The sequence below is a fragment of the Canis lupus genome, chromosome 29, assembly GCF_011100685.1.
Source record: "Canis lupus familiaris isolate Mischka breed German Shepherd chromosome 29, alternate assembly UU_Cfam_GSD_1.0, whole genome shotgun sequence".
In the NCBI taxonomy this organism is placed as follows: domain Eukaryota; kingdom Metazoa; phylum Chordata; class Mammalia; order Carnivora; family Canidae; genus Canis; species Canis lupus.
In genome coordinates this window covers 22196094-22222914 of record NC_049250.1, presented here as the reverse complement: position 1 = coordinate 22222914, position 26821 = coordinate 22196094, and the positions used below count along the sequence as shown (strand labels likewise).

Here is a 26821-nt window from a genome sequence, read left to right as displayed (position 1 = left end):
AAACGCAGCAGCAAGAAGGGATGTCGCTTTGGTCTTATCTCCTTGCGCCTAAGGGCCCTCTGCGGCCCGCGGGGGACTGAGGTCCCGGGGGAAAAAGTAGGGTTTGCGGTTCGCCGGGCGAAGGCGCGCAGGCGGGCGCGGCGGGCACTCGCGGGGGCCAGGAGCCGGGTCCGCCCCGGCCGCACAGCCACCGCCCGCCGCGAGCACCTGCCGCCGGGCCGAGCCCCCGAGGGGCGCGCGGAGAGCCGGGCGCGGACTGCGGGGAGCCCCGCGGAGAGGCGCCCTCCCCGGCCGCGTGGGGCCGCGCCCGCCCGCCCTCCGCCCTCCGCCCTCCGCTCCGCGCTCCGAGGCGCGCCGCCAGGGCTGGGGAGGGGCTGCGCGGAGGGCGGGGGCCGCGCGCGGGGCAGGGCCGGGCCGCTCGGGCCGCGGCTCTCCGAGGAGCCAGCTCCGCGCTCGCGCCGAGGTCTGCGGGCGGCGAGGTCTGCGGGCGCCGAGGTCTGCGGGCGCCGAGGTCTGCGGGCGGCGAGGTCTGCGGGCGCCGAGGTCTGCGGGCGGCGAGGTCTGCGGGCGGCGGGCGGCGGCGCGCTGGCCATGAGGACCCTGTGGATGGCGCTGTGCGCGCTGGCGCGCCTGTGGCCGGGGAGCCTGGCCGGCTGCGCCGACGCGGGGCGCTGCTGCCCGGGCCGGGACGCCGCCTGCTCCGCGCGCGGCTGGAGGTTGGACAGGGTGTACGGGACGTGCTACTGCGACCAAGCCTGCCGCCGCACGGGGGACTGCTGCTTCGACTACGCCAGGGCGTGCCCAGGTGGGTGGCGCGGCCGAGGGTGGGGCGCCGGCAGCCAAGGGGTACAGGGTCCCCCCAAAGACCGCAGCCCCGGGGGGATCCTGGCGCGTCCAGGCCGCCCCTCCGGGCCTCCGGCTGACCCCTCCATCCAGGCACACCTCCCTGCGGCCTGGGGCCCTCCAGCCTCCTTCATCCAGGTGCACTCGGCTTCCCCCATCCTAGAGTCCTCCACACCCCTCCCTCCATCAGGTACACCCAGCTCCCTCTACCCTAGCCCCCCCTCCCGCGACGCCCCCCACATCCAGGGATCCCCCAGGCCTCTCCATCTAGACACACCACTGCGAAGCACCTCTCCCCACCACAACCTGGATGGAAGGGACTGGAGCCATCTGTTCTCCTGGAAGTTTGTGGGGTCCCGGAACTGCAGCCTGATGGGGACACCTCCCACCTGGAAAGGTGGCCTGTCAGGTTCCGCACGTCCGTGCCCCCCACTTTCAGTCTGTTAACGCTCGGGGATCTCAGGGGCCTTGGGAGGGGTGACAAGGCAAGGGATGTGTAATTACCCACTTGGTGCCAAGGGCTGGCTCCCGCCGGTTACTTCTACAGAACAAGTTCTTGGAGGACTGCAGTGGTCCTCCCTCCTGGACTCCAGCACCTAGCACAGCCCCTCTCTCATCCGAGGTGTTCAATACACTCTTTGAATTCAGTTTTATCTCTGTAGTATGATAAAAGGTTTTGTCTCGGGTTTCCTATTATGTTTTCATCTTGCTGGTTTTCCTTTAGGGTCAGTCTTTTTCATCTTTCTATTTCCACAATATCACAGCCCCTGGTAAGGGCTCAATAGATGCTGATTTAACTAAATTAAGAGATGTAGGGATGCTGAGTATAGTCCCAAAGAACAAGGTTTACCTAAGAGAAGCCAGCTCTAGAAATGAGAGTAACCTTGCTCCCTACTGATCTCATCGCCCCAAATGCCTCACAAATGTTAGGGTTGGACCTCAAGGATCCCTGTGTTGTGGTATCCTTGGCATCCTCTTGGGAGAGGAACCCTTGGGTCTCTGTAATTACTTGGGGAACCGGATGCCCCATAAAGAGGACCACTCCTCTGCGTCCCTGATGCTGGAAGAGGCCACCTGCCCCTGGCAAGATATCACCCAGACCTGCTACTGAAAGAACACAATTGAAAAACATTAAGATTTTTTTTTTGATCCTGTTTGAAAGCTAATGATTAACCTATGAATATCGATCCTCTTTTTGATAAGTTCTTTCCCAATCCTGCTTCAAGGTCCGGGTATTTTATTATTAAAGCAAGGTGAAGAGTCAGTTATTTAGGAAATGTGATGCCCTGGGGCCCAGGGTCCCCAAACCTCTCCGCCTCCACTGAGCATCAGACCGAAACACCTGTTTGCCTCAGTTACCTGGATCCCTGGAGCAAAGCCTCTCTCCCTAAGGCTGATCCCTAAGGCAGGATCACTTTCTCACAAGTGACTTGCTTACATCTTAAAGGTAAATAGAGAATTCCTGTAGACCAGGTAATGTGCCCCCAGTCTGTGGGAAGCGCAGGGATACAAAGGAGACGGAGGCATGGTCTCTGCTCCCTACGAGTTCATGGCCAAGCAGGGGACTACACCTGCCAACCACCTGCGACATGCTCAGTGCCCAAATAAGGGATCCAGGAGACTAGACAGGGAAAACTCAGAAGCCCCAAGAGATTCAAGGAAGGCTTCCCAGAGGAAGTAATGTGCAAGCATGGGCCGGAGAATGAGCAAGAAGTCTCCGGAAGGGGAAGGAGAATTCTAGCAGGAAAGCATCCTGTGGTCCTTCGGCAGTCCCTGTGGGTGTCCGCCTTCTGTGCCTGGAACTGGGCTCGCCCCAGAGGCTCCGCCGGTGGAAGGACAGACGGCCACCACAGCTGTGGAGAGATTCAGGCACAGAAGAGGCCCGGGTAGGACGGACGCTGGAGAAGAACCGGCTTTCCAGTGAGGCCTCCGGCGCTGTGAGGGCTTGCAGGGTCCTCAGTCGTTATTTGGTCACAGATACAATCCCTGATTTTCAGTGCAGGCGGTAGAAATCTTAAAACAGAGAGCCGGGGGATCCCTGGGTGGCTCAGCGGTTTGGGGCCTGCCTGTGGCCCAGGGCGCGATCCAGGAGTCTCGGGATCGAGTCCTGCGTCGGGCTCCGGGCATGGAGCCTGCTTCTCCTTCTGCCTCTCTCTCTCTCTCTCTGTGTGTCTATCATAAATAAATAAATAAATAAATCTTAAAAAAAAAAAAAAAAAAAAAAACAGAGAGCGATCACTCGGAGCAGGGATGTGTGGGGTAAGTAGGCCCAGAGGAGAGCTGCCCTGACGGCCTTGGGAAGGGCTCGGGGAGAATCCCCGGCAGCCTGGTGCCCGGGGAGGAGCTGCGAGTGCCGGGCCTGGGACTGGAAACCAGGAGGAGGAGGGCGCCCACAGGAATCGAAAAGGGGGCACCGGATCCCTGGGTGGCACAGCGGTTTGGCGCCTGCCTTTGGCCCAGGGCACGATCCTAGAGACCCGAGATCGAATCCCACGTCGGGCTCCTGGTGCATGGAGCCTGCTTCTCCCTCTGCCTGTGTCTCTGCCTCTCTCTCTCTCTGTGATTATCATAAATAAATAAATAAATAAATAAATAAGAAAAAGGGGCACCTGCGGCCAAGGGGCCTCCCCTGGGGAGCTGGCTGAGGCCTGAGCAGGAGCGGCGCAGGGCCTAAGAGGCCCCTCGTTGGTGAATCCTCGGCGCCTGCGGTTTCTGGGGGGCAGAGGAAGAAAACCGAGACACTTGGAAGTGGCCACGGGGAAGCGAGCCGCTGGCTGGGCAGAGCTGAGCGTGGAGGCCGGGGGCTTCCCAGACCCGGGAGCCGGGCCTTGGCGGGGCTGCCCCGGACTGAGTCGCCCGAAGGGGGCACAGCGACACCTGGACCCATGGCTGCGCTGCCGTGGGGCTTGTGCCTCGTGGGGCTTGCGCCTCGTTGTCCCTTCTTCCCCACCGTATCAAGATTCGGCAGCTCGGGGCCTGCCAGCCACTCCTTGGGCATAGAACCCGGGCTGCCCCCTGGGATCTCGTCTGCTCCCCCAGGGTTGTATTACCTGCTGATGCTGTCTGAAACGTTTTTGGCTGAAATCACTTTATAGGTGAGCCAAGAATGGAGCTGTGTCAGTAGAACTAAGAATGCCTTATTTCTCTTCCTTCTGATTTTTTTCTTCTTTGTAAAGACATGGTTGTTGGTTTTTTTTTTTTTTTTTTTCTTCTGGTGCAGCTAAGAGATGAAATACTGGAATTTCTTTTTCTAAATAGGACTTTTTTTTTTTTTTACCTAGTAAAAATAAAAATAAGTTATTAGAGCTGTGGAATTACCAAGGTGCCAAAAATATCTGTCCCGAAACGAATGGGCGCAGGAAAATCTCATTAGGATGTTGGTGTATGGGTTTCAACACCGATTATGTATCTCCATATCCCTCCCCTGCCCCCACCAAGAAAAGGAATAGAAAATTCTCCCTTGGCTGTGTCTGACCAGGGATGGGGAGAGATAAATAAAGGAGGGGACAGACCCAAGTTAGAATTTCTTAGAAGGCTCACTTATCGGGCTCACAAGGCCCCAGTCTCCAGTTCATCATCTGGGTTCCTAGAGTCTGCATTCTAAGATGGTAGAAACAGTAGGCTGCATTAGATTTTTGATAAGCGAATTCAGGAAAGAGAAATACTTAACCCAAGTGGGGCAGGGCAAAAGTTGAGTAGCCTGTGTGAGCCAGTCTTTTCTGCTAGATTTACCGGGGAATCTAGGAAACTAACTGGCCCAAATTTGCTGACTGCACACCTGGAAGGAGAAGGAGCAAGTGTACTTAAAAATATGGGCTGCAGGGGTACCTAGGTGGCTCAGTGGTCGAGTGTCTGCCTTTGGGTCAGGTCGTGATCCCAGGGTTCTGGGATCGAGTCCCACATCAGGATCCCCACAGGGAGCCTGCTTTTCCCTCTGCCTATGTCTCTGCCTCTGTCTCTGTGTCTCTCATGAATAAATAAATAGAATCTTAAAAAAATGTATACGGGCTCCAGAACTCACCCAAAAGAAGGATGTCACCATCCACAGTGATTTAGAAAGTGGAGGCTTTACTGGAACCATAGTGGCCCAAGAGACAGCATGTGGTTTCCCCTGCCTTTGTCTCTGTAGGAAAAATGAGCAGGGCCTGGCGCCAACATTCAACATGACTTGACTTTGCAGGCTTGGGCCGCAGCCCTGGTGTTCAGTGGAGGAGGGTAGAGCTGTCAACCCTTATGCAACATTTACTCTGTGCCAGGCACCTCACAGCTCTAGTCTTACTTAGGTCTCACAACCCACAGGTTGGTAATCAGAGCACCAGAAGGTTGGGAAATTTATCCAAAGCCCTATAGCTAACAAGTGATGGAGTGAGATTTGAACTCAGGAAGTCTTGAGTCCATAGCCCACACATTTAAACATTTTGTTTTGACCCTCAGAGAAACGAGGCTTTATGAGAAGCTATGTACTTTGCAGGGCAGGCCCCAGATAAATATTTGGGAGAGTGAGTGAGCCTTCTCTGTCCTTCAACTGACACTCTTCAAGGGCAAAAAGTGTGTCATGCTCCTCTTTACAATCCCCTAACAGCCATCGTGGTGTCACTTAATTATGTTTGTCTAAACAACCTGAACAGTCAGTCCACCGAGAGGATGTTATAGCTTCAGTCAGAGGGCACTACCAGCTGGACTGTAGCCACCTGTCCTTTTATATATCCCATTTTCCTTCCTTAACTACAAAATATGTTTGTGGCAGACAATTTGGAAAATATAGAAATATACAAAAGAAGAAAACAATTCACCTGGAAACTTACTACCCAGTAAATGCTTAAAAGCATAATTATCTTTTTTGATTTGTATGCCCCTTTTTTTCTGGGTTTATATGGTGTATAAAATTTTATTTCCTAATGAGGGAGTCCTTTTTATTGTCTCTCTAGGATTTCATGAACTTGTCTAGTTAATATCAAAAGAAAAAAAAAACCCACTAGGGGCCAGATAACATAGTTTCTTTTCTTTTCTTTTTTTAAGATTTTATCTATGTATATATGTATGTATGTATGTATGTATGTATCTATCTATCTATCTATCTATCTATGAGAGACACACAGAGAGAGAGGCAGAGATGTAGGCAGAGGGAGAAGTAGGTTCCCTGCAGGGAGCCTGATGCCTGCTGAAATCAGTCACAGGACCCTGGGATCATGCCCGGAGCCAAAGGCAGACGCTCAACCACTGAGCCACCCAGGCGTCCTAATAGCATGGTTTGTTTGTTTGTTTGTTTGTTTGTTTCTTTCTTTCTTTCTCTCTCTCTCTCTCTTTCTTTCTTTCTTTCTCTTTCTTTCTTTCTTTCTTTCTTTCTTTCTTTTTCTTTCTTTCTTTCTATAACATGGTTTCTGTAAGAAGAGGAAATACTTAATCATTTTATTGGTGCTTTAGGGGGGCAGGTGGCAAATAGGCAGTGGGCAATGTAGTCTCATTTGATCTTCAGAGAAGATTTGATAAGATTTCTCAGATAAGGGGATACACAAGGAAAGAGAAAAGGCCTATGACATTTAAAATCGTCTTATCATGAGATGTGTATGTGTATGTGCATGTGGTGAAGGGGCTGCTTTATTTTTCTTCCACAGAATGTCAAGAAACCAAAGCTAGGCATACGTGGGACTGCTGTGGGTAAAGTGCAAGAAGAATATTTTCATAGGAATGACTAGGACTATTTGAACTTAACAATGTGAGGGAGAAAACCCTTGCTCGTGGGTGGCCTTAAACTTTTAGGTGGGAAAGAGCCAAGCAGGCAGGGCCAGATCCCTGATTAACCAAGGAGACACTGCATGAAAAGGAGAGCAAGGTTTTATATTAAGAAGAAATATCCCAAACTATAAGTATGAAATGAAGGACTGGCTGTCAGCTCAGTTTGTCGCTCTGTGTGTGTGTATGTGTGTGTATAGCATCATCAAGAAGAATAGTAGAAAATGGTTTTTTTAGTTACCTTTTGGTACTTAAGACTGAGACTAGTGTGTATGGTTCTGGTTGCTCCTACTTATGGAGCCTGTGAATGGACCTGGAGGGGGCCCACTGGTAATTCTGAGAGGGGGAATAGGTATAGAGAGATGGGTCCAGCAGCTGGAGTCATCACCCTAAAAAGTCCCTGCTGGAGGGAAGGGGACTTCCTGACAAATTAAATCCCTGAGCCGCACGGATAAGATAAACATAGATTTTTTTTTTTTCCACCATATTCTGAAATTCTTGAGTGAGGGAAATTTGGATCAAAAAGGAGGAAATACCACTCCCTGCCACTGATAATAAAATGAAAGAAGCGGGTACTGGCAGGAGACATAAATGGATTTAAAAGCATTGGGAGGATTTGTGGCTGCCAGGAGAGGCTGGGATCTATATATGCCAAAGCTGCAGAAAGCCACACTCCTTCCAGTGACACCGTTTGGGGCCACCGTGTTCCTGGAAGAACCCAGACAACTCTTGCCCAGGTTAAGAATTCCAGTATTTTTGGCTCTGGGAGTTTTGTATTTTGCTCCTGTCCTTCCACTGGCTTTCCTTCCCACTCTAGAGACTTTGGCAATTCTTTGGCTTCTAACTAATGATATGAGCAAATTTGTTTAGGAAGGAGGAGGAATGGGTCCAGTGCCATTTCTTTTTTTCATTCGTTCATTCAACAAATATTTATTGAGCACCATGTGCTAAGCACAAGGCACAAAATGAAAAACTCAATGACAATAAATAACACAAATAAATATGTAAAATATGTAATTGTCAATTATGGAAATATTAGGCAGCAAGGAACACTGAACTCTGAGAGGAAGTAATTTTATGGTGTGGCAGGTGGGAGGCTGGAGGTGGCACTGGGAGACCACTTAGATAATCCAGCCAGAGAAGGACTCCCTGAAAAACCAATAATTCATTTGGGGCCTAATGGATGAGCTAACCCCAGCCATGCCCCACGTAGGAAGAACATTCTTGGCAGAGGGAACACACATACAAGGTTCTGAAGCGTGAGAGAGTTTGGCATAAGGAGGCCAGCGTGGCTGGAACTTGGAGCAGAGAAGGTGGTGGGAGGGGAGGGACACACACTGGGTTACACGGCATGCGATTTTATTCCAAATTCAATAGCAAACCACTGAGACAGTTTAAAAAGCCATTTATAAATTATTGTTATTATTATATTTTTGAAGATTAGTAGAAAATCTTTTAAGGTAATTGAACTTGGATATGACTGGATATCCCTGTTAGGACATGTGAAAATGTGCTCTACTCTTGTTTTGTGCAGATTCCCTATTGAAATCTATTAACTTATTTCTCTGTTCTTGGCCATTCTCCTTGTGGTTGTGGTTTGGACATCTGATCACCAGAAAGCTCTTGAGGAAGGGGGAACTAGCCAAAATTTCAGAGAGGACCTGATAGTTCCTTGTACTCTGGATCTACCCATTATTTCACTTCCGAGTGAGCCGAGGGCCAGATGTGCCCACTGGGCCTAAGTCAGGAATTTAGGGATCTATGCCTCTGTTCTCTTCTGTGTCTACTTCCCCATCTCTGGTGTTACTACACTTTTTGGGACCACCTCCCAAATAAATTACTTGCATTGGAATCCACATCTCAGAGATGGGAAACTCCACCTGAATATTATACCGAGTCTAAACAAAGGAAAAAAGAAAACAGCTTGCCGAGCATTCTGGCATCCATTAAACCCAGGCTGCTTTTTCTTCTAAAAGGGATGAGATGATGTCATTAAATCCTAACCATTAGGACACTGGGAAGCTGTGACTTCCCTGGAGTCAGGGATGATGACGTTGCTCACTAGGTCTATTGGCCTCCGGTGATAACCAGTGAGATGCAAAGATTGAGAAAGATCTGAACAAAGAATATTTTGACATGCTGGCTGTAGATACGAATACTAATGGAATAATTCAAAGGAAATTTGTGTCATGCAGCTATAATGTATGATTTGGGCTGATAAATCTGTTAGAAGTTCCTGTACTTCCCCTGGCCTCCGTGGCCAAAGATCTCTTGTGATTTATGGCGAATTGCAATCCAAACAATCAAAAGTTCACAAGTTAATCATGAATATAATCTTTTCTGCAGAATAGGAATAAATACCTCAGATTCATCGTCCAACTCAAAAAACTTTTGGGATACAAAATTTTTTTACTTGTATAATTCTGTGTGAACTTTTTTCATTATGTCTTATAATGAAGCAGTCAAGATGATGTTCAGGACTCCTAATTTTCTTTATGGAGCTGTTGAAGTCATGGATTGGAAATATGAGGCATAGCTATGTCCAAGGTAACCGATAGGAACAACAACTGATTCAGTGATACTGTGATTTGAGGGCGTTAATTCTGGGTCAAACCAAGTAAAATAAGTAAACATTGCACCTGAGACACAAATGTTGAAGAAATACCAGGAAACTCAATTCCGTCAGAAAACTGTCCCCAGTATCATCTCTTACCATACGGATAGTGTGTATTCAAACTGAGGCCCTATTCCTAAATTCTAAGTTAATGCCATGGCAACATTTTATTCTATAGTGATGTCCAATGTTAATCTTCGAAACAAGTGTCTCGTTTGCTTTTTAAGGTGTATTATTAAATGTTGCTCAAGGCCAACACATCAGGACAAGACTAACTAGACTCAGGGATGAAGATATTTGGGTGACAGAGAGAGTTGTTGGGAGACTTAAGCTTCTCAGCTCCTAGCCCGGCAGGCAATCTCTTTCTATGCCTCTGGCTCTAGGGCTCCCTTAAATCATGGGATCACTAAAATTAAAGGATCCCTCTGATCCGCTTGAAATGGCCTGTTAACTGCTTTTCCAAAGGATGTGTGCCTGGCAGGTACCGGCAGCAAGTCTCATGTGCCTCATCCTTGCTTCCTCACCCACCTGACATGAGATGCCTGTGAGTTTTTAGATGATTAATAAAAGCATGTTTTAAAGCAGTCTGAAGTTTTTGAATTACTGACAGATGTTTATGTTGTATGTGACCCTTTTCATGTCAGGGTGAGCTGTGTGCTGCCAAATGATTGGCCTTCCAAAACCCATGAACCCTAAACTGGAGTGTGCTGAGAGGCCAAATGAGTTTTCAAGTACAAGCTGTTAGAAACCCAAGTCAAGATTTCAGAGAAGTTAGAGTGCTTTCTTGGTGGAGACTCTGTAAGCTTGAAAGTATGAGGATGGTAGGGAAAGTGGGTCACATTTTGTGGGAAAGAAAGAGTTTTGGCCTCTCGTTCAGAGGTACATCTTTTGTTTTCTTCTTTTTCTTATAAACGGTTTCAAGTCCTAAGATAATTCCACTTAAAAACGCAGTATGGTCCTTTTAAAAGATTTGTTAAGACTTTTAGTGGGGAAATTAAGTATGCAACCACATTGGTTTTCCAGCTGTGGCCAGAAAATTGTCACTAGAACCAAATTCTTACCCCCGACTCTGCCCCTTCATGCGACCATGAGTAGCACTCTTCACCTCTGTGGGTTCTGTTTGCTTTTCTGCAAATTCCAACTCTCCTAGTTTAGGGGTCTAAGGGCCTTGGAGGATGAGAATCTAGCACCTAAGAGAAGTCTCAACTCTAGAGGTCCCTAGGTGTGGCCCTAAGCTATGTCTGATGGAGAGACACATTTGGAGGGTAAGAAGTGACTTGGACACTTTCCTTTAAAATTTTTTTCCCTTGAGCACCAGGGTGGGCTCCGTGGTTGAGCATGTGCCTTTGGCTCTGGTCCTGGGATCCAGTCCCACGTCGCTCCCTGCATGGAGCCTGCTTCTCCCTCTGCCTGTGTCTCTGCCTCTCTCTCTCTCTGTGTGCCGCTCCCGAATACATAAATAAAAATCTTAAAAAAAAAAAAATTCCCCTTTTCGTTATCTACAATGAATATGTATTGCTGTTACAGTAAACAACGTTCTGGGCAGGGGAGGGTGACGTTAAAGTCAAGGAAATGCAGGAGCAATGACAATTGCTGGAGCAAGGACAAATGCAGGAGCAATGATGGTATCTAAGCGCACAGAGTGTGAGGAAGGGCCGGAAAGCATCACTCCCTTGACTCGGGCGTTGGGGGGGGGGGCTCCCCGGCTCAGACCCACCCTCCGGACCCCGAAGAGCTGCCTGCCCGCCTGCCCCTATGAGGTGCGGGTGCTCGGCTGAGCACCAGGGCGGGGGAGTGCAGGCCGGCGGCCCCGCTGCCCCCGCGCCCTCCCGCCCCCCGATGCGCAGCGCTGCCGGGGTGGGGGGGGCGCCCCGACCGCTGGCGTCGGCGGGAGCAGCGGCGCAGGTGTGGCCAGGTGAGGTCCCATCCCGCCGCCGTGCTGTTTTCCAGCTCGCCCGTGCATCGTGGGGGAGTGGAGCCCCTGGAGCGGCTGCGGGGACCAGTGCAGGCCGGCGGCCCGCGTGCGGAGGCGCCCGGTGCAGCAGGAGCCCCGGAACGGCGGCGCGCCCTGCCCGCCCCTGGAGGAGAGAGCCGGCTGCCTGGACTACTCGACGCCGCGGGGCCAGGACTGCGGGCGCGCCTTCGGTACTGGCGGTCGGCGGGGGCGGCCGGGGCGGTCCGCGTGGCTGCGGGGTCTGCGGCGCGGGGCGCGGGGGGCCGGGGCGCGGGGCGCGGGGGCGCGGGGCGCGGGGAGCCGGGCTGCAGGAGCGAGCGCCCAGCCCCAGCCCCAGCCCCCCAGCCCTCCGTGTCCTGCGGGTGCCCTGGGGGGTGCTCTTAACCCGGTGGGGGCCCTGCTCCGGGGGGGGGGGGCGCCCTGGGTGGGAAGGAGGACATGTGCCTTGCGATTGTTAGCAAAACTCAAGCTGGCGACAGAGGCCTTCAGGTAGGATGACGGTACTTCACCGGACACTAAGCGCCCAGGAGGATTAACTATTCATCTTGCACTTCTTTTTTAACTCTTCATCTTGCACTTTTTTTAAACTATTCATTTTGCACTTTTTAAAAAACTATTCATCTTGCACTTTTTTAAACTATTCATCTTGCACTTTTATTTTTTTTTACTATTCATCTTGCACTTTTTTAAACTATTCATCTTGCACTTTTATTTTTTTTTACTATTCATCTTGCACTTTTTTAAACTATTCATCTTGCACTTTTATTTTTTTTTACTATTCATCTTGCACTTTTTTTAAAACCATTCATCTTGCACTTTTAAAAAAAAGATTTCATTCATGAGAGAGAAGCAGGCTCCATGCAGAGAGCCGGATGTGGGACTCGACCCCAGGTCTACCAGGATCACACCCTGGGCTGAAGGCAGCACTAAACTGCTGAGCCGCCTGGGGCTGCTCTCATCTTGCACTTTTAATTCCTATGCAGTCAGGTACGCTTATCACGCGCACGTGTGAAAGCAACAGAAAAAGGATTAACTCCTGGGCAGCCCAGGTGGCTCAGCAGCTTAGTGCCGCCTTCAGCCCAGGGCCTGATCCTGGAGACCTGGGATGGAGTCCCATGTCAGGCTCCCTGCATGGAGCCTGCTCCTCCCTCTGCCTCTCTCTCTTCCCCCCGCCCCCCCCCCCCATTAATAAATAAATAGAATCTATTTTTTAAAAAAGGATTAACTCCTAAACACTGATAGATTATTCTCATAAAACACCTGTTCCTCCTCTCCAGCTGCCTAGATTGGGGCTGATGGGATCAGATTTGTGATCTGAAAAGATCATTCTGGTTGTGGAGTAGCCCACGGAGAGGCCAGAATTCGGCTCATGAAGGAGTCGGGAGCCATAAGAAGCTCACAAAGAAATGAGCAAAAAGGCCGGCACCAATGTGTTGATCTGGATGGAATCTGATAGAGCAAAACACTGACTTCTCAGGATAACAAATATCAGGTGTTTTTCATAGGAACCTGGAAATTTTTATGCCAACATGATATTCATCAAGCCATTTTGCTCCTTTTTTTTTTTTTTTCCACTCTAGCCACAAATATTTATTGAGAGCCTACTTGATGCCAGGCACTGGGCTGGGTGCCAGGGTTCCATTGGTGACATAAGTTGACCTGAGCCTGCTGTCATTTAGATCACAGTCTGGTGGGGAGAAGGGAGATGATAAATGATGCTCTTAGGGGATTAGTCCCAGAAAATTACAGTTTCATTTTGGTGCAAGTGGTACTAAATGAGTGAGTTGGTTGGAGCTCCGAGTGCATGTATTAAGCTGATTTCCCCTGGTCTTGGGGGAGGAGCGGAACCACAGGAACGGGCAGGGAGACTTCCCTAAGGAAGAGTAGATAAGGCTGAGAGTATAGAACTTTCCAAACAGGGATCCCTGAGTGGCGCAGCGGTTTGGCGCCTGCCTTTGGCCCAGGGCGCGATCCTGGAGACCCGGGATCGAATCCCACGTCAGGCTCCCGGTGCATGGAGCCTGCTTCTCCCTCTGCGTGTGTCTCTGCCTCTCTCTATCATAAATAAAAATTAAAAAAAAAAAAAAAAAGAACTTTCCAAACAGACACTGGCTTGGTGAACCAGGTAGTCAGGCATAGCAGTTTGAAGGATTTGGGGGCGATGTAGGGAAAACATGACCACAAAAGGAGGTAATATGCAATAAGCTATTTTGGGTGGTGCCTGGACGGACTTGCGTGAGAAGGGAAAGTCCAGAGGCTACAATGTGGGGGGACCACCATCCAGAGGGGAAGGAGAGGAATCTGCCAGGGGCTACGTGTCTGTGATGGCAACTAAGCAGCATGGGTGGGGATCTCTGGGTCAGAGAGTTTTGAAGGGCAAATGTGGTACCAGCTTGGGGTCTTGCAACTATAAGGCTTTAGCTCATCAGTGGCCAGCAGATGCCAGGGAGAGTTCTGAATGGTATGTAAAGCAGAAGGGGCTTACATGGCTAAAAAATCTGCTTGTTTGGTGATTTTTAAAACAATTTGGGGGGTGACTGGGTGGCTCAGTCAGTTGAGCAGCCGACTCATGGCTTCTACTCAGGTCCTGATCTCAGGGTGGTGGGATTGAGTGGGGCTCTGTGCTCAGCACAGAGTCTGCTTAGGACTCTCCCTCCCTCTGCACCTCCCCCATGCTCACTCAAGAGCTCTCTCTCAAAATAAATAAATAAATAAATCTTTAAAAAACCCAATTTGGATGCATAAAAATTTGAGTTTGCTGCCAGTAGGCTTTGGAGCTAGCAGGTCTCAGCCTGCTGTGAGGAAGTAAACAACCTAGAGACCATCTTTGGCTCATTTCTGTAACACAGGGAAAGCACAAGGCCCGTTTGAGAAGTTGAAGGAAGGCCAGAGTCTGGGGAGCACAGACAGTGAGGTTGGCATTGAGAGGGGAAGTGTCTGCCCAGAGTTCTTGGTTTTGGATTTTGGTCTTTACCTTATAAGCCCTGGAGAGACACCATAGCATTTTCTGATGTGGTCAGATATGTGATTTGAATAGATGCCTCTGGGGGCACCTGGGTGGCTCAGTCGGGTAAGCATCTGCCTTCTGCTCAGGTCATGATCCCAGAGTCCTGGAATCGAGCCCTACCTTGGGATCCCTGATCAGTGGGGAGCCTGCTTCTTCCTCTCCTTCTGCCTGCTGCTCCCCTGCTTATGTTCTCTCTCTCTCAAATAAATAAATAAATAAATAAATAAATAAATAAATAACATCTTGAAGGAAAAGAAAAAAAGAAAAGAAAAGAAAAGAAAAGAAAAAAAGAAAAGAAAAGAAAAGAAAAGAAAAGAAAAGAAAAGAAAAGAAAAGAAAAGAAAAGATGGTTCTGGCAGAGGAGTAGCTAACGGAAGGGCCGGGATGGAGGCCTCTCATGGACACAGCAGTCAGATGAAGCTCCCTGGGAAATAATTTAGTGCTCACAGAAACGGTCACAAACCACATTCAGCTCATGCGCTCTGCAGAGCACTGTAGAAAAGGCCTGGGGAGGAAGTCGCTGTAGGACATTATTGATTTTTTGGATGACACTTAAACCTATGGTTGATCTATCTGGGAAGAAGCTACTTTGCTCATCTATAGAGTTTGGCTGCTAGAAAGTTTTTCTTTCTTTCTTTTATTTTATTTATTTATTCATGAGAGACACACACACACAGAGACAGAGACATAGGCAGAGGGAGAAGCAGACTCCTGGGATCAAGCCCTAAGCCAAAGGCAGATGCTCAACCACTGAGCTACCCAGGTGCCCCTAGAAAGTATTTCTTACGTACATTTGACTCCTTAGTGCTACGCAGACTGCCTCGCAGCGCAGTAGCTCTTTGTAACAGCATAATATAGGTCACGGGCTAAGGGACAGGAAGGTCAATGAAGAGGATGATGCTACAGAACATGGGTCAAGGGCACCAGGGAGCACTGGGCCCACACCCTGCCCCCTGGGGTTCTCATCTCTGCCTGGAGTTGCCCACTCCTGTGTCCTCTGGGCAGAGGCCCCTGTCTTCCTCCACAGGTCTGTCTTCCTCCACAGGTCCTCATGTTCCCAAATTACCCCTCTCATCCACCCCTCCCACCAAACTCCAGTAAGAGGATTTTATATATAAAGCAGCAGCCTTCATATGTGACTCCTCAGAAGACCAACAGGAGGTATCTGTACTCAGTGGCCTTTCCTCATAAAATCCAGCTGGGGAAGAGGAGAAATCTGTATTTGGGGACGGGGCATTGGCATTTAGAGCCCACCTTCGGTTCCTGAGATGCACTTTCCTACTGTAATGTCTTGGAAATGATGACCGCGGTCACAAACGGGTCAGGGAAGACAGGACCCCTCAAATATTCCAGTCTGGTGGTTCCTTACATGTGGTCCCCAGCCAGCAGCATCAGCCTCACTTGGGAAATTGTTAGGCAAGTTCCTCGGCCCCATGAGATCCGGGACGCTGGAGCTGGGCCTCGCACTGTGCTTGTAACAAGGCATCCAGGGGACTCTGCTACTCACTGAAGTTCCAGAACCGCTGCTGTAGCCCAAGTATGGGGGGTTCTTCCCTCAGCCTCTGACTCAGAGCTGGATCACCTAAATGGCACTTTCCTGAAGGCAGAAGCTCCCAAATGCAAAAGAGGGGTTTAGTCCGGAAAATGTGGGGTAAATCAGATTATTTTCACTAACGAAGAACTTCTCAGAGCCTTTACTATGCTAATAAGCATTTTCATTCTACAAGAGGGAGATAAGATAGGGGATGTTTTCCCACCTTACTTGATTGAATGACACTTTTTCCAAGGGGATCTCATTGAGTCACTAGTGTTCTGTGGAATTCACCTGGGAAAAAGATGGACAACGAAAAGGGAAATGCGAACAGTGGCGTGAGAATCCCATTTGGTGGATTGTCCTGAGCCCTGTGTCACCGCAATGCCCATGCATTCAGTTATGTGTGTCATTTATTGAAGATTCACTGAGCATCTACCTACAGCCAGTGCTGTGCTGGGTTCTGGAGATACAGACTCAAATAGCAAACATATTCCTGCTAATTATAGCTCGGGGTGACGAGCGACTGCCATGGTGGAGGGATGCACAGGTTGGTGCAGAAGCACAGAGAAGGGGCACCCTCCTCCACCCAGGGCTCTCAATTCTGCTGCGGGGCCACCGGTTACCACCGCCCCCCCCTCCCCCACCAGCTTTCCTCTTCACAGGGCAGTAGCCTTCGATGCCTGGGGTAGCAGCCCCTCACATCTGCAGGGCAGAGAGCTTTTATGAACATCATTGATTCAGTGTTCATGGCCATCCTATAGGAGAGCATATTTGCCTTCCACAGCTACTGTCACAAGTTACCCCCAACGCAGTGGCTTACAACGACTCAAATTTATTGTCTTAGGGTTCCGTGGGATAGAAGTGCAACCCAGGCCTCCTCCCTGGGCTAAAATCAAGGTGTTGGCAGCGCTGCGTTGCTTTGCAGGAGGCTCTGGGGAAGAATGTCTTTTCCATCACCCAGGGACGGTCACATTTCTTTCCTCCCAGCCCCTCCTTCTTCACACCCAGCTACCTTGCATCTCCCTGCTTTCTTCTGTAGTGACACCCTCCTCTTCCTCTTTGAAGGACCCTTGTGCTTACACACAGCCCACTGAGAAAATCCAGGGTAATCTCCCCGTTTTAAGGTGAACCGAGTAGCGGCCTTCATTCCATCTGCAACTTTAATTCTTTATGAAATAACATATTCGCAGGCCCGAGGGATGAGGATGTGGAAATCTTCGAGGGGCCATTATCCTGCTTACTTGGAAAGGGGACAGCCTCGTTATCCTTGAAACCAAAAGGACATTGGAGCTCAGGGAGGTGACAGCATTTGTGAGGGACTTCCAGAATCTAAACCTGGGTCTCAGGGCTCTGAATCCTGTGGGCTTTTCCCCCCTCTTGATATTGCTTTGCTGCTCCTGTGATCATGAGAGCTAACATGGCAATTACAGGTTCTGGTAACTAAGTAGAAAGAGGAAGGCTCGGAGAGGCCCGTGAATAAAACACGATCACTGAGGCTGTCTTATTAACGATCAAGTAGCCACCAGATTTCCCCCATTTCCTTAAATGCATATCGTGATTGCATGTTTTTCATCAAGTAAATCCAAGAGGCCATGTTATTGTATTAGTTGTACATCCTGACTCCTCCCAAAAGAAGTTGTCACCTTTTCATTCCGTTCCCTCGGACACTGTATCTACAGACCAGTGGTTCGAAGCCTGCTTTGGTGACACCCCACTGTGTCAGAGGGCTTGATGAAATTCTCTAAGCAAATTCAATGTACTTTCATGTTCAAAGTCAGTATGTGCCGTACCATGCTTTTAGAAGTGGAGTTGTTATAAAACCGAACAATGGGAGGCCGATAGGACGCCAGAAAAGCTGGCAAGTGGCCTCTTAACAAAGAATTATTACATCTGAATATTGTTGCCAGGAAGGGAGAAGGGGGTACGGGGAGTAGCTTTTATTGAGAGCCTTTGTCCCCGGGCTGTGTTCCTCCACACACAAGCAGCCATGGGACTGAAGGCAAAAGTAACCTCTACATCACTTACCACTCTTAAGTAATGCAAATTAAATTCAGGGGAGGCATTCAAAAGTCGTGCTGGTTCAGAGACCTCCAGGCAATCTGGCTGCCGGTCTGTTTTCTGAGGACTCCTGTTCAAGGAGGACGTGGCCCTTGTCTCAGGAGAATGTGCCACCGAACCAGGCCGGGGCGCGAGGCGGCAGGACACACAAGACCCAAGCCCCGGGGTTACTGGCTTGCTTTTGTGGTCAGTCGCACCCACGGAGGCTTGGCGCGGCATGTGGACAGCGGACCTCAAGAACCAGAGGCAGGGGCAGCCCCGGGGGCTCAGCGGTTTGGCGCCTGCCTTCAGCCTAGGGCCTGATCCTGGAGACCCGGGATCGAGTCCCAGGTCGGGCTTCCTGCATGGAGCCTGCTTCTCCCTCTGCCTGTGTCTCTGCCTCTCTCTCTCTCTGTCTCTCATGAATAAATAAATAAAACCTTAAATAAAAAAAGAAGAAGAAGAAGAAGAACCAGAAGCAGCTATCTTCCGTGTGGGGTCCTTGCTGCATCATTCGCTGCGGATCTTCCTTTCATTTAACTGCTGTGAGCCTCGGTGTTCTGATGAGAACCCCTCATCAGGGCACCTGCAGGGGCTCAGGATGGAGGCTCACAATGTCCCCTTTCCTTTTTCCTTTTTTAAAGATTTTATTTATTTATTTTAAATTTTTATTTATTTATGATAGTCACACACAGAGAGAGAAAGAGAGAGAGAGAGAGAGGCAGAGACACAGGCAGAGGTGAGAAGCAGGCTCCATGCACCGGGAGCCCGACGTGGGATTCGATCCCGAGTCTCCAGGATCACGCCCTGGGCCAAAGGCAGGCGCCAAACCGCTGCACCACCCAGGGATCCCTATTTATTTATTTTAGAGAGAGAGAGAGAGAGCACAAGTAGGGGGAGCAGCAGATGCTCAACCGACTGAGCCCCCCTAGAGCCCCCCTCCTTCTCTTTTAACGTTGCTTCATATTAAGGACAGTGGTTAGGGACAGAAAGGGAACATGGAGCAGGATTTAAGCAATTCATAGGATATATGCTGCATAAAACAGTGACACATCGTGATCTCCGTTAACGATAGTCTCCAGGCAGCGATGGTTTCAGAGATACGGGCTGACACGGCCGTGTTTAGACAGGATGCTTGAACATGTCCCTTAAATTCTCTGTGCCACAATTTCCTCATCTGTGGAATGGGGAAACAGTAGGACCTATCCCAGAAGGTTGCTGTAAGGGGTAAATGCATTCACGCATAAGAGTGCTCAGCATTATGCCTGGAAACTTAGAAGTGCATCATTGTTAGCTTTCATCATTATTATTATAGGAATTTTGCTAAGGGTTTTATATCAGATGCCCTCCACCCCCTAAACTCATTTCCTCGCCCCACCCCTGAGCTATATATTAAATGCATCGCCTTTGACCTTCTGTAGTAATATATGCGGTACAAATAAGGAGATCACATAAATGTTTTGAGCTAAAGAAACACATCCTGAAAATTTCATAGTTTGACTGGTCCCATGCCAGGTGGACTGAGCAGCAATTGTATTCTTCACTTACTGAATAGACTCGTTAAATGCGTCAGAAGAACAGAAATGGAAACAATACGTGGGAAAGCTAAAATTCTTTCGGTGCTTGTGTTCCAGATAATTAGAGCTAAGAGAAACAGTAAGTTCCTAACATACATGCGCTCACTTGTTCTTTCTGACTCTGTCTACCAATGTGGGAAATTCCAAATGGAGCTGTCCACCTCCGACAACTGAGTTGTTTTTATTTATTTATTTATTTTTCATTGTGAAAAAATCTTTAAGAAAAAAATTTAGTTAACAAAAAATTTAACAAGTTTCACTTAGCAAGATACACCCAAAAGGAAATCACAGTACAAAGAAAGTTTGAAGTCAAGGCCTCACCAATTCCTACAGTATTAGTGATGTGTCTCAATTTCCAAAACTAACTTATTTTTTAAAAGCTTAAACTTAATCTAAAAAGATTTTTAAAATAAACTAGAATGAACAAACAGGAGAAATGTTCCTCTTTGAATCGGGGATCTAGCACCTTGAGTTTAAAAAAAAACAAAAAAACACTTCTCCCCAATGTGTTCACGGTGATGTGGTGTAAAAGATCATCCATTTAATGTACTTTTAAACTGGTCACAGGTAGAAGTGGCATGTTCTCTGGAAAACAATTAATTGTGTTTGTGCAACAAGGAAGAGTCTCACAGCTGGGACTCTGAGGGCCTGTGCTAGAGGTGAGTAATTTTCATACCAAGGAGATTAAGCACCAAGCCATCTGTGACAGGAATGATACCTGCAACTCCTAGAAGCAGGTGGCAACCAGGTATTAGGCCACTCTGGTCTAACATTCCCTAGGAATACCAAAAGGCCTCCCTAAGAAAATCTAAAAAAGAATTAGGGCTGCCATCTTGTGGCCATAAGGAGCTAGTAAGGAGCCAGGTCAAATGAACGTGTGGGCCTGCCACGGTTTTGCAGCTAGTACCCTCGTGCCATTTTGCTCACGTTGGTGGTGACTTTGGCATCCCACCAGCCAACATCAGCTGGTCGCCACCCTTCCTGGGGCGGTCCAGTTTCTGAGACGAAAGGTAGGAAGGACCGTGGAGCCATCTCAGCCACAAGGCTCAGTGGCAGAACAGAAGACCACAGGGAGGTAGCACCTGTGTGCCTTGGTGGCAGTTCTGAGACATCATTCACTCACTCATCGAGCCACCGTTCATTGCCTACGTGCTTACTAAGCGTGTAAATGTGTGAGGGCCACAGTGATGACCAGGGCAAAGCCCACCTTCCTTGAGTTGACAGCAGGGCGGCAGTGGGAGGCTATCTGGAGGTGCTACACGGTACTTCGCAGCAGACGCCTCCCCACACTTAGGGGTGAAGAGGAAGGAGACACACAAGCAAAATCAGTGAAAGAAGAGAGCGGAGGTGGGAGGGAAGGCTTCCTGGCTCCCTTTCTTCTCTCTGGTCCAGAGCTGCGGAGTTAGGTTGGGGCTGGGGACAGGGAGGGGGAGGGGACCAGTCTGACTTTCCTGCTCACAGGCTGAAAGTTGGCGTGGGGAGGATGCTGTGCTGGCCGGAACCAGGCAGTCATCCTGAGGCCACGTGCAGGTGGGGAAGCTTCCAAGCTGGGGTTGCAGAGACCTGGGGCCGGTGTACACTCACACCTCCTCCCCTTTTTTTTCTCCTCCCTTTTTTTTACTGCAGTTTTTTCCTTTTCACATTTCCTCTCTCTAGGTGTCTTTTGTTCTCCTTATATCCCCTCTTCCCTCTCTTTTGTCTTCTTCCTCCTTTCTCCCTCCTATTCTCTAATTTTATTCTTCCTATCTTTCCCTTTTCTCTTCCTTTCATCTTTAAAAATCTCTCCTTTTCCCCATGAGCTTTCCCCCCCTGATTTACTCGCATCTTTTCTTACCTCCTCTTGGTTTTTGTTCCCCGTTCCCCTTCCTTCCCTTTCAGACAGTGTCAGTTTATTACCAAGGACAAGCCTGCTTGTCAGTCCTACAGTCCTCCCTGCCCATCGGGAGCACACAGATTTTCCTCCAGCTGGGTTCTGGGGACTCGGGTGGGGGGTAACTTGGCCCCGCCTCTTTCCTGGTGGTGTACCGTGCGTGGCCCCTTGCACTTAGGGATGGGGGGGCTTGAGACAGGATTGGCACCAAGTCTGGGAAAGGTCGTTCTGGGTACTTTTTTTTGGCTGCATGTGTCCAATGCCCTTCTCTCTTTCCTAGTCCCTGCCTTTATAACTACCTCTGCATTCAACAAGGAGAGAACAAGACAAGCCGCCTCTCCACAGTGGTCTACAGACACAGAGGATGCCGGGTAATTTGGGATTTTTGTTTTGTATTGTTCGGTTTGGGTTTTTCAGCTTATGCTTTTCCATTGGTATGGCCTGGTCGGCCCACGAAGCTCATCTGGGTGGGATAAGTTTTCTTCTCTTACTTGTTCATTGATTTTGGGGAAAACATGACTCCTTACCACAAAGCTGGGACTTACCTGTCTCTCCCCTGTTTTTGTGGGGCCACAGGATTTGTCTCTGAGGTCCTATCAACAAGAAACACGCTATATAAAATGAGGATATCACTTTATCAGTTGTACTAAGGATGTTCCTCTTACAGGCTTTAGGAGAATTCAGGCTCAGACTCTAGTACCGTGTTTGGTGAATTTGAAAGTGGCCCACACCTCAGCTCTGAGGAGTTCTTTCAAGACAGAAGGCACAGGCTGGGAGGGACCTCCACGCTTACTTGAAGCCTGCACTTCAGCGGTCAGCACAGGGACACCAGGCAGCTGCAAGTTCAGGCCCCCACACTGCCAGGCACTAGCCGTGAGGCCTTGGATACGGTGTCCCACCTCAGTTGTTCTTCTTGAAAAATGAGAATATTAATGCCTACCACATGGCGTTGTTAGGAGAATTTAATGAGAAAATAATGAAGAGACGTCTGGGTTAAGCTGTCTGACTGAAGCTGATTGAAGCTGCGTCATAGAATTTCCTACTTCAGTACCCAAAGGTACCTAGTAAACGGCCTATTGCTCTTAAAGCTCTTTGAAGCAGACTCGCCAGTCGCTTTCCATCTAACCTAGGACAGCTCAGAATTCTATGGACAAGAAACTAGCCCATTGGAGCTTAATTAGAACCGAAAACACCACATGTAGAAATTTTACTATGTTTTGCTTCCCTGAAGAATTGTAAAATTGTGTTGCTTTTTTAGTACAAGACTCTAAAATATTCACCCCTGTCTGGATGCTCCCCCCACAGGCCTTCAGTCTAGTCACTTACAGTGCTAGGGAGTTTTACAGTTCAGTGGAAGGTGACACTAGCCTCTGTCACAGAAAAATGTCTCCAGCTTCCCATTTCCTTTTATCTATGATGATGCCCTCTATAACTTTGATGCTTGGATTCAAGTCCAAACTCCTCCTCATTAGCCCAGATCATGCAGGTGAGCCAGATGGGGAGCATAGGGAACGCCCCCGGGAACGTCTATGGGGCAGAAAAGCTCTGTTGCCAGCTAAGGCACTGATAATAATAAGCAAGTTCTTACTTGATTTCTATTCTTTATCAGCAAAGTTATTAGGGGCTCTCTTCCTACTGAAATGTACTTTTTATACACAATTTGGTGGTCAGATTTGATAGGAAACAGGATATCCAAATTTCTGCAAACTTATGGATTGGAAAAGAGCCATAAGTTTCACTCTAGTTGCCAGTCAGACAACGTCCATCATCATAGTTCAGCAAATGAGAAACTTTACAAGGCATTCTGTGACTGGTGCGTAGCTTGTGAAGATGCACGGCACCACTGCCTTCTTCAATCTGTCAAATGTCCTTGGGGGTTGCAGGCTTCCTAAGGCTTTTTACAGTGTTAGCCTATCTCTAATTACACCCCATGAAAGTGTTGCATTTTTTGTTCTAGATATTGTATGGAGTTCAAGACAGAGTCATTGACTCATCACTGTGCTCTGGAAAATCGCCCTCTGACTCGATGGATGCAGTATCTCCGAGAGGGGTACACAGTGTGCGTTGATTGTCAACGCCCAGCTATGAATTCTGTGAGCCTTCGCTGTTCTGGAGATGGCCTGGACTCTGATGGGTAAGGAAGAAACGTTGGTTGAAGGACTTTTTTTGTTTTTCATTTGGAGAGATCTATCCTGTGTCCTGAACAGCAGACTATTATGTAACATATCAGGGTATAATTTGAGAGTCAACAAACCAAGGAGAACCTTGTCTAGCAATTCCTGAATCCAGGGCCCAGTTTACACTATGGGACTCAGAGGCTCTATGGCAGAGATGAGGGGATAAATTTGGATATTGGGGTTCATATCATTCTCCCAAAGGACCATTGAAACCTGATCACTCCAAAGCCATATTTTGAAAATCAGAACCTCTTGGGATGGTGATTTAAAATATACAGATTCCTGAGCCCCATATAAGACAAACTGAATCAGTATCTTTGGGGGTAGATTTTTAACCATCTTCTAGGTCAGGAGTTGGTGGAAAGGGTGGGCTGGATTTGGCCCAAGGGTTGTGGTGTGCTGACCCCTGCCCAGATGATTCACTCCCATAGCAGTGTTTCAGAACCACTGCCCAATGGGGACAGTCATAAAACCATAGCCGAGATGGTGGTGGGCTCATCTTTGCAGGATCAGAAACCTACAGAAATCTATAGATTGTCCAAAAGAAGTTACCCTGAAAACATTTTGTCACCCTGAAAATCTATCCCAGTCTGTACATTTATCAGTTATATCTGATAACACTCTTCCTAAGACTAGACTTCATGCTGGTCAGCTATTGGACAAAGACCAGTTTTAGTCACACATGGATTATGTTTTTTTTTTTAAATTTTATTTATTTATTCATGAGAGACACAGAGAGAGAGAGAGAGGCAGAGACACAGGCAGAGGGAGAAGCAGGCTCCATGCAGGGAGCCTCATGTAGGACTCTATCCAGGGACTCCAGGATCACACCCTGGGCTGAAGACAGGCGCCAAACCGCTGAGCCACCCAGGGATCCCCGATTAACTATATCAGGTGGAACTGGTAAAAATACGAATTAGAAAGTAAAATATGAACTTTTCCAGCTAGTCATTACTCCCCACAGTATATTTTAATATTTAATAACTTGAATTTATGTTTGTTAGTCACTTGTGCCTAATAGCCTTTGTAAGGAGTACACCATATGAACAGCAAAGTAGGTAAGACATGCATATCAAATCAAAACGAAATCTTTAGACTTAATATTTTTCTGAATATCTCATCCATATTTTGTCGTTAAATGAATTTATAATTTAATTTGTACCCAGAAAGTACCTTAAACCCTGGCTGAAGTTCCAATGACTTTAAAAATATTAACTTCAACAATCTGGCTTTGCTCTTCCTGCTTTTCCCGTTCTTTCACTATGGAATCAAAGAGTGGAGGATTCAAGAGCTCATTTGGGTAGACCTCTGTAATTTAAATATACATGAAACAGGAGCTATGTTCCTTTATGTAACACTTCATATATTCAGATCAAGTGAGAGAGATGAATACAGAAACCTCAAACAGTTCTCTCAACAAGAGCGTATCCTCAAAAAGGAGATTAATTTGTAACTTGTTTTGATGGAACCCCTAAGGAGGGAAACTCAGTTTGTGATCCTTTACTAATTTCAATTTTTAATGCACTTCAAAACTTCTGGTATGATCATTCTTTAAGCAACACCAAAACACTTCAACGTATGATTCTGTAAAATTAGAATTTTTTTTGGTTTGCTTTCAGCATTAACTTTTTCAAAATATCGTTTCAGAAATCAAACTCTCCATTGGCAAGCAATTGGCAATCCTCGGTGTCAAGGAACTTGGAAAAAAGTTCGGCGGGTAGATCAGTGTTCTTGTCCAGCTGTTCACAGTTTTATTTTTATATAGATGCAATGTGTCTAGAATGTGTTCGTAAACATGCTACACATTACCATGTCATGTTCAGTACTTCAAAAACCTTCAAAAACCATTTGGCCAAAGTCCCTGAACACATGTCTTTGCCAGAATCTGAAGAGAAAGAAAATTCACGGGCCGGTTCTCAAGATGTACAGTACCTTTGTTTTTATTTTTACTGCATTGAAGACCCATTCTAAAGGTTCCTGTAGTTTCATGTCCATGTCCTATGGCTTCGTGTCCCCTCATACAAAGGTGGCCCACACAACACAGAATACATGTCTGTTTGCACTAAAATCACTACAATATGGTCCATTTATTGGTAAGTTGTCACTGAAGGGTATCCATGCTTTGAATCTTGCATTCCTTCTTTCTATTCTGTAATCTCTTAAAAACTTCTCACTTTAAAAAATGTGTACAGATATATATATATATATATATATATATATATATATATATATACACTCCCACACATACATTTCCCATATATTATTCCATAAATTGTGAAATGATTTCAAGAAAAAAAGTCACAAATAATTTTCCACAGGATGAGTTATTTAAGATTTAGTAGGTGTTTTGTAATGAAAAAAAAAAAAAAAACAATGGTTATGTTAAAAATGCTTTTTTTGAAGAAGAAATTTTCTTTGGTTAATTGAGAAGACCAATCAAATGTTCATTTTAGGTCAATCCAAGTTCCTTAAACGCTATAATTTTCATGAAGAGAATTTTGGCACCAGTGAAGGACACGATGCTTTAACTATGAAAATTTTACCGTCATTAGCATCTAAGATTGTTTCGCTGGCTTAAAACTTGAAGTTGACTTAAATAATCTTTCAGCTTTAAGCTTAAACTAACTTCAAGTTTAATTGAAGTAAACCTACTACTTTTTTTCTACAGCATACATTTTCTTCTAACTGGGGTGGAAGGTAGAGTTCTAAATTATGGAAGACGTGGATTTTATTACATATGTGGTGATCTCACACACAGGGAAGTATTAGTCTTCTTCTTTTATGATTGGAAAACCAGTGAACCAGAGAGAGTGGCTTACGGATGGGTTATTTTGCTGGTCAGCCACAGAGACCAATCTTAGTTTCTCATCCAGGACTCAGCTTCAACGAAAAGCCTGACTATGCCAAAGACAGCTGTGAAAGCTAAGCTCTTTTCCGTTCTGAAACAAATGTTAAGTTTAGGGTGTTTTCTCTGGAGAGCTGCATCTTAAAATCTAAACCCTTTCAGTCTCATTTATATGAAATATTATTCACTCACAAATGATTTACTAAAATACATATTTCTTGGTACTTATCAAGTAATGGCAAGAATGACACTAGCAACCTTAATAGGGCCAGGAAAGTCCCTAGTATTTAATGCTGAGAGTAGCAATATTTCTGACTATGTATTCACTTAACTGTCAGAGTTGTTGTTATGGTAAATTCTTCAGAGATTAATAATAAAATTAATTAATAAAATTTGAGTCCAAGGTAAGGATCTTAAGCTACAAGTTCAGTATTAACATTTTAGGACCATTTCTAACATTTGTAAAGCAAGATTTTTGAAGATTATACCTGGGTAATTTTAATGTTACTTAACATTTTTATACCAGTTAATAAACTCTCTGTTCACATTTTTAAGAGATCTTTACTTGTTTGACTAGAAAATACCCACATTTCCTGGACTGGACAGGGGATGAGCAAAATTTCCCCCAAA

General features: G+C 47.3%; 1 protein-coding gene across 1 annotated transcript; it reads left to right on the top strand.

Moving 5' to 3' along the window:
* Window positions 1-585: 585 nt before the first annotated feature.
* On the top strand, window positions 586-26745 carry SBSPON (somatomedin B and thrombospondin type 1 domain containing). The gene is made up of 5 exons (XM_038579521.1): window positions 586-805; window positions 11141-11335; window positions 21450-21540; window positions 23127-23303; window positions 24994-26745. The coding sequence occupies exons 1-5, from the start codon at window positions 592-594 to the stop codon at window positions 25109-25111; spliced, it is 795 nt and encodes a 264-aa protein (XP_038435449.1). The 5' UTR covers window positions 586-591; the 3' UTR covers window positions 25112-26745.
* The last annotated feature ends 76 nt before the right edge of the window (window positions 26746-26821 follow it).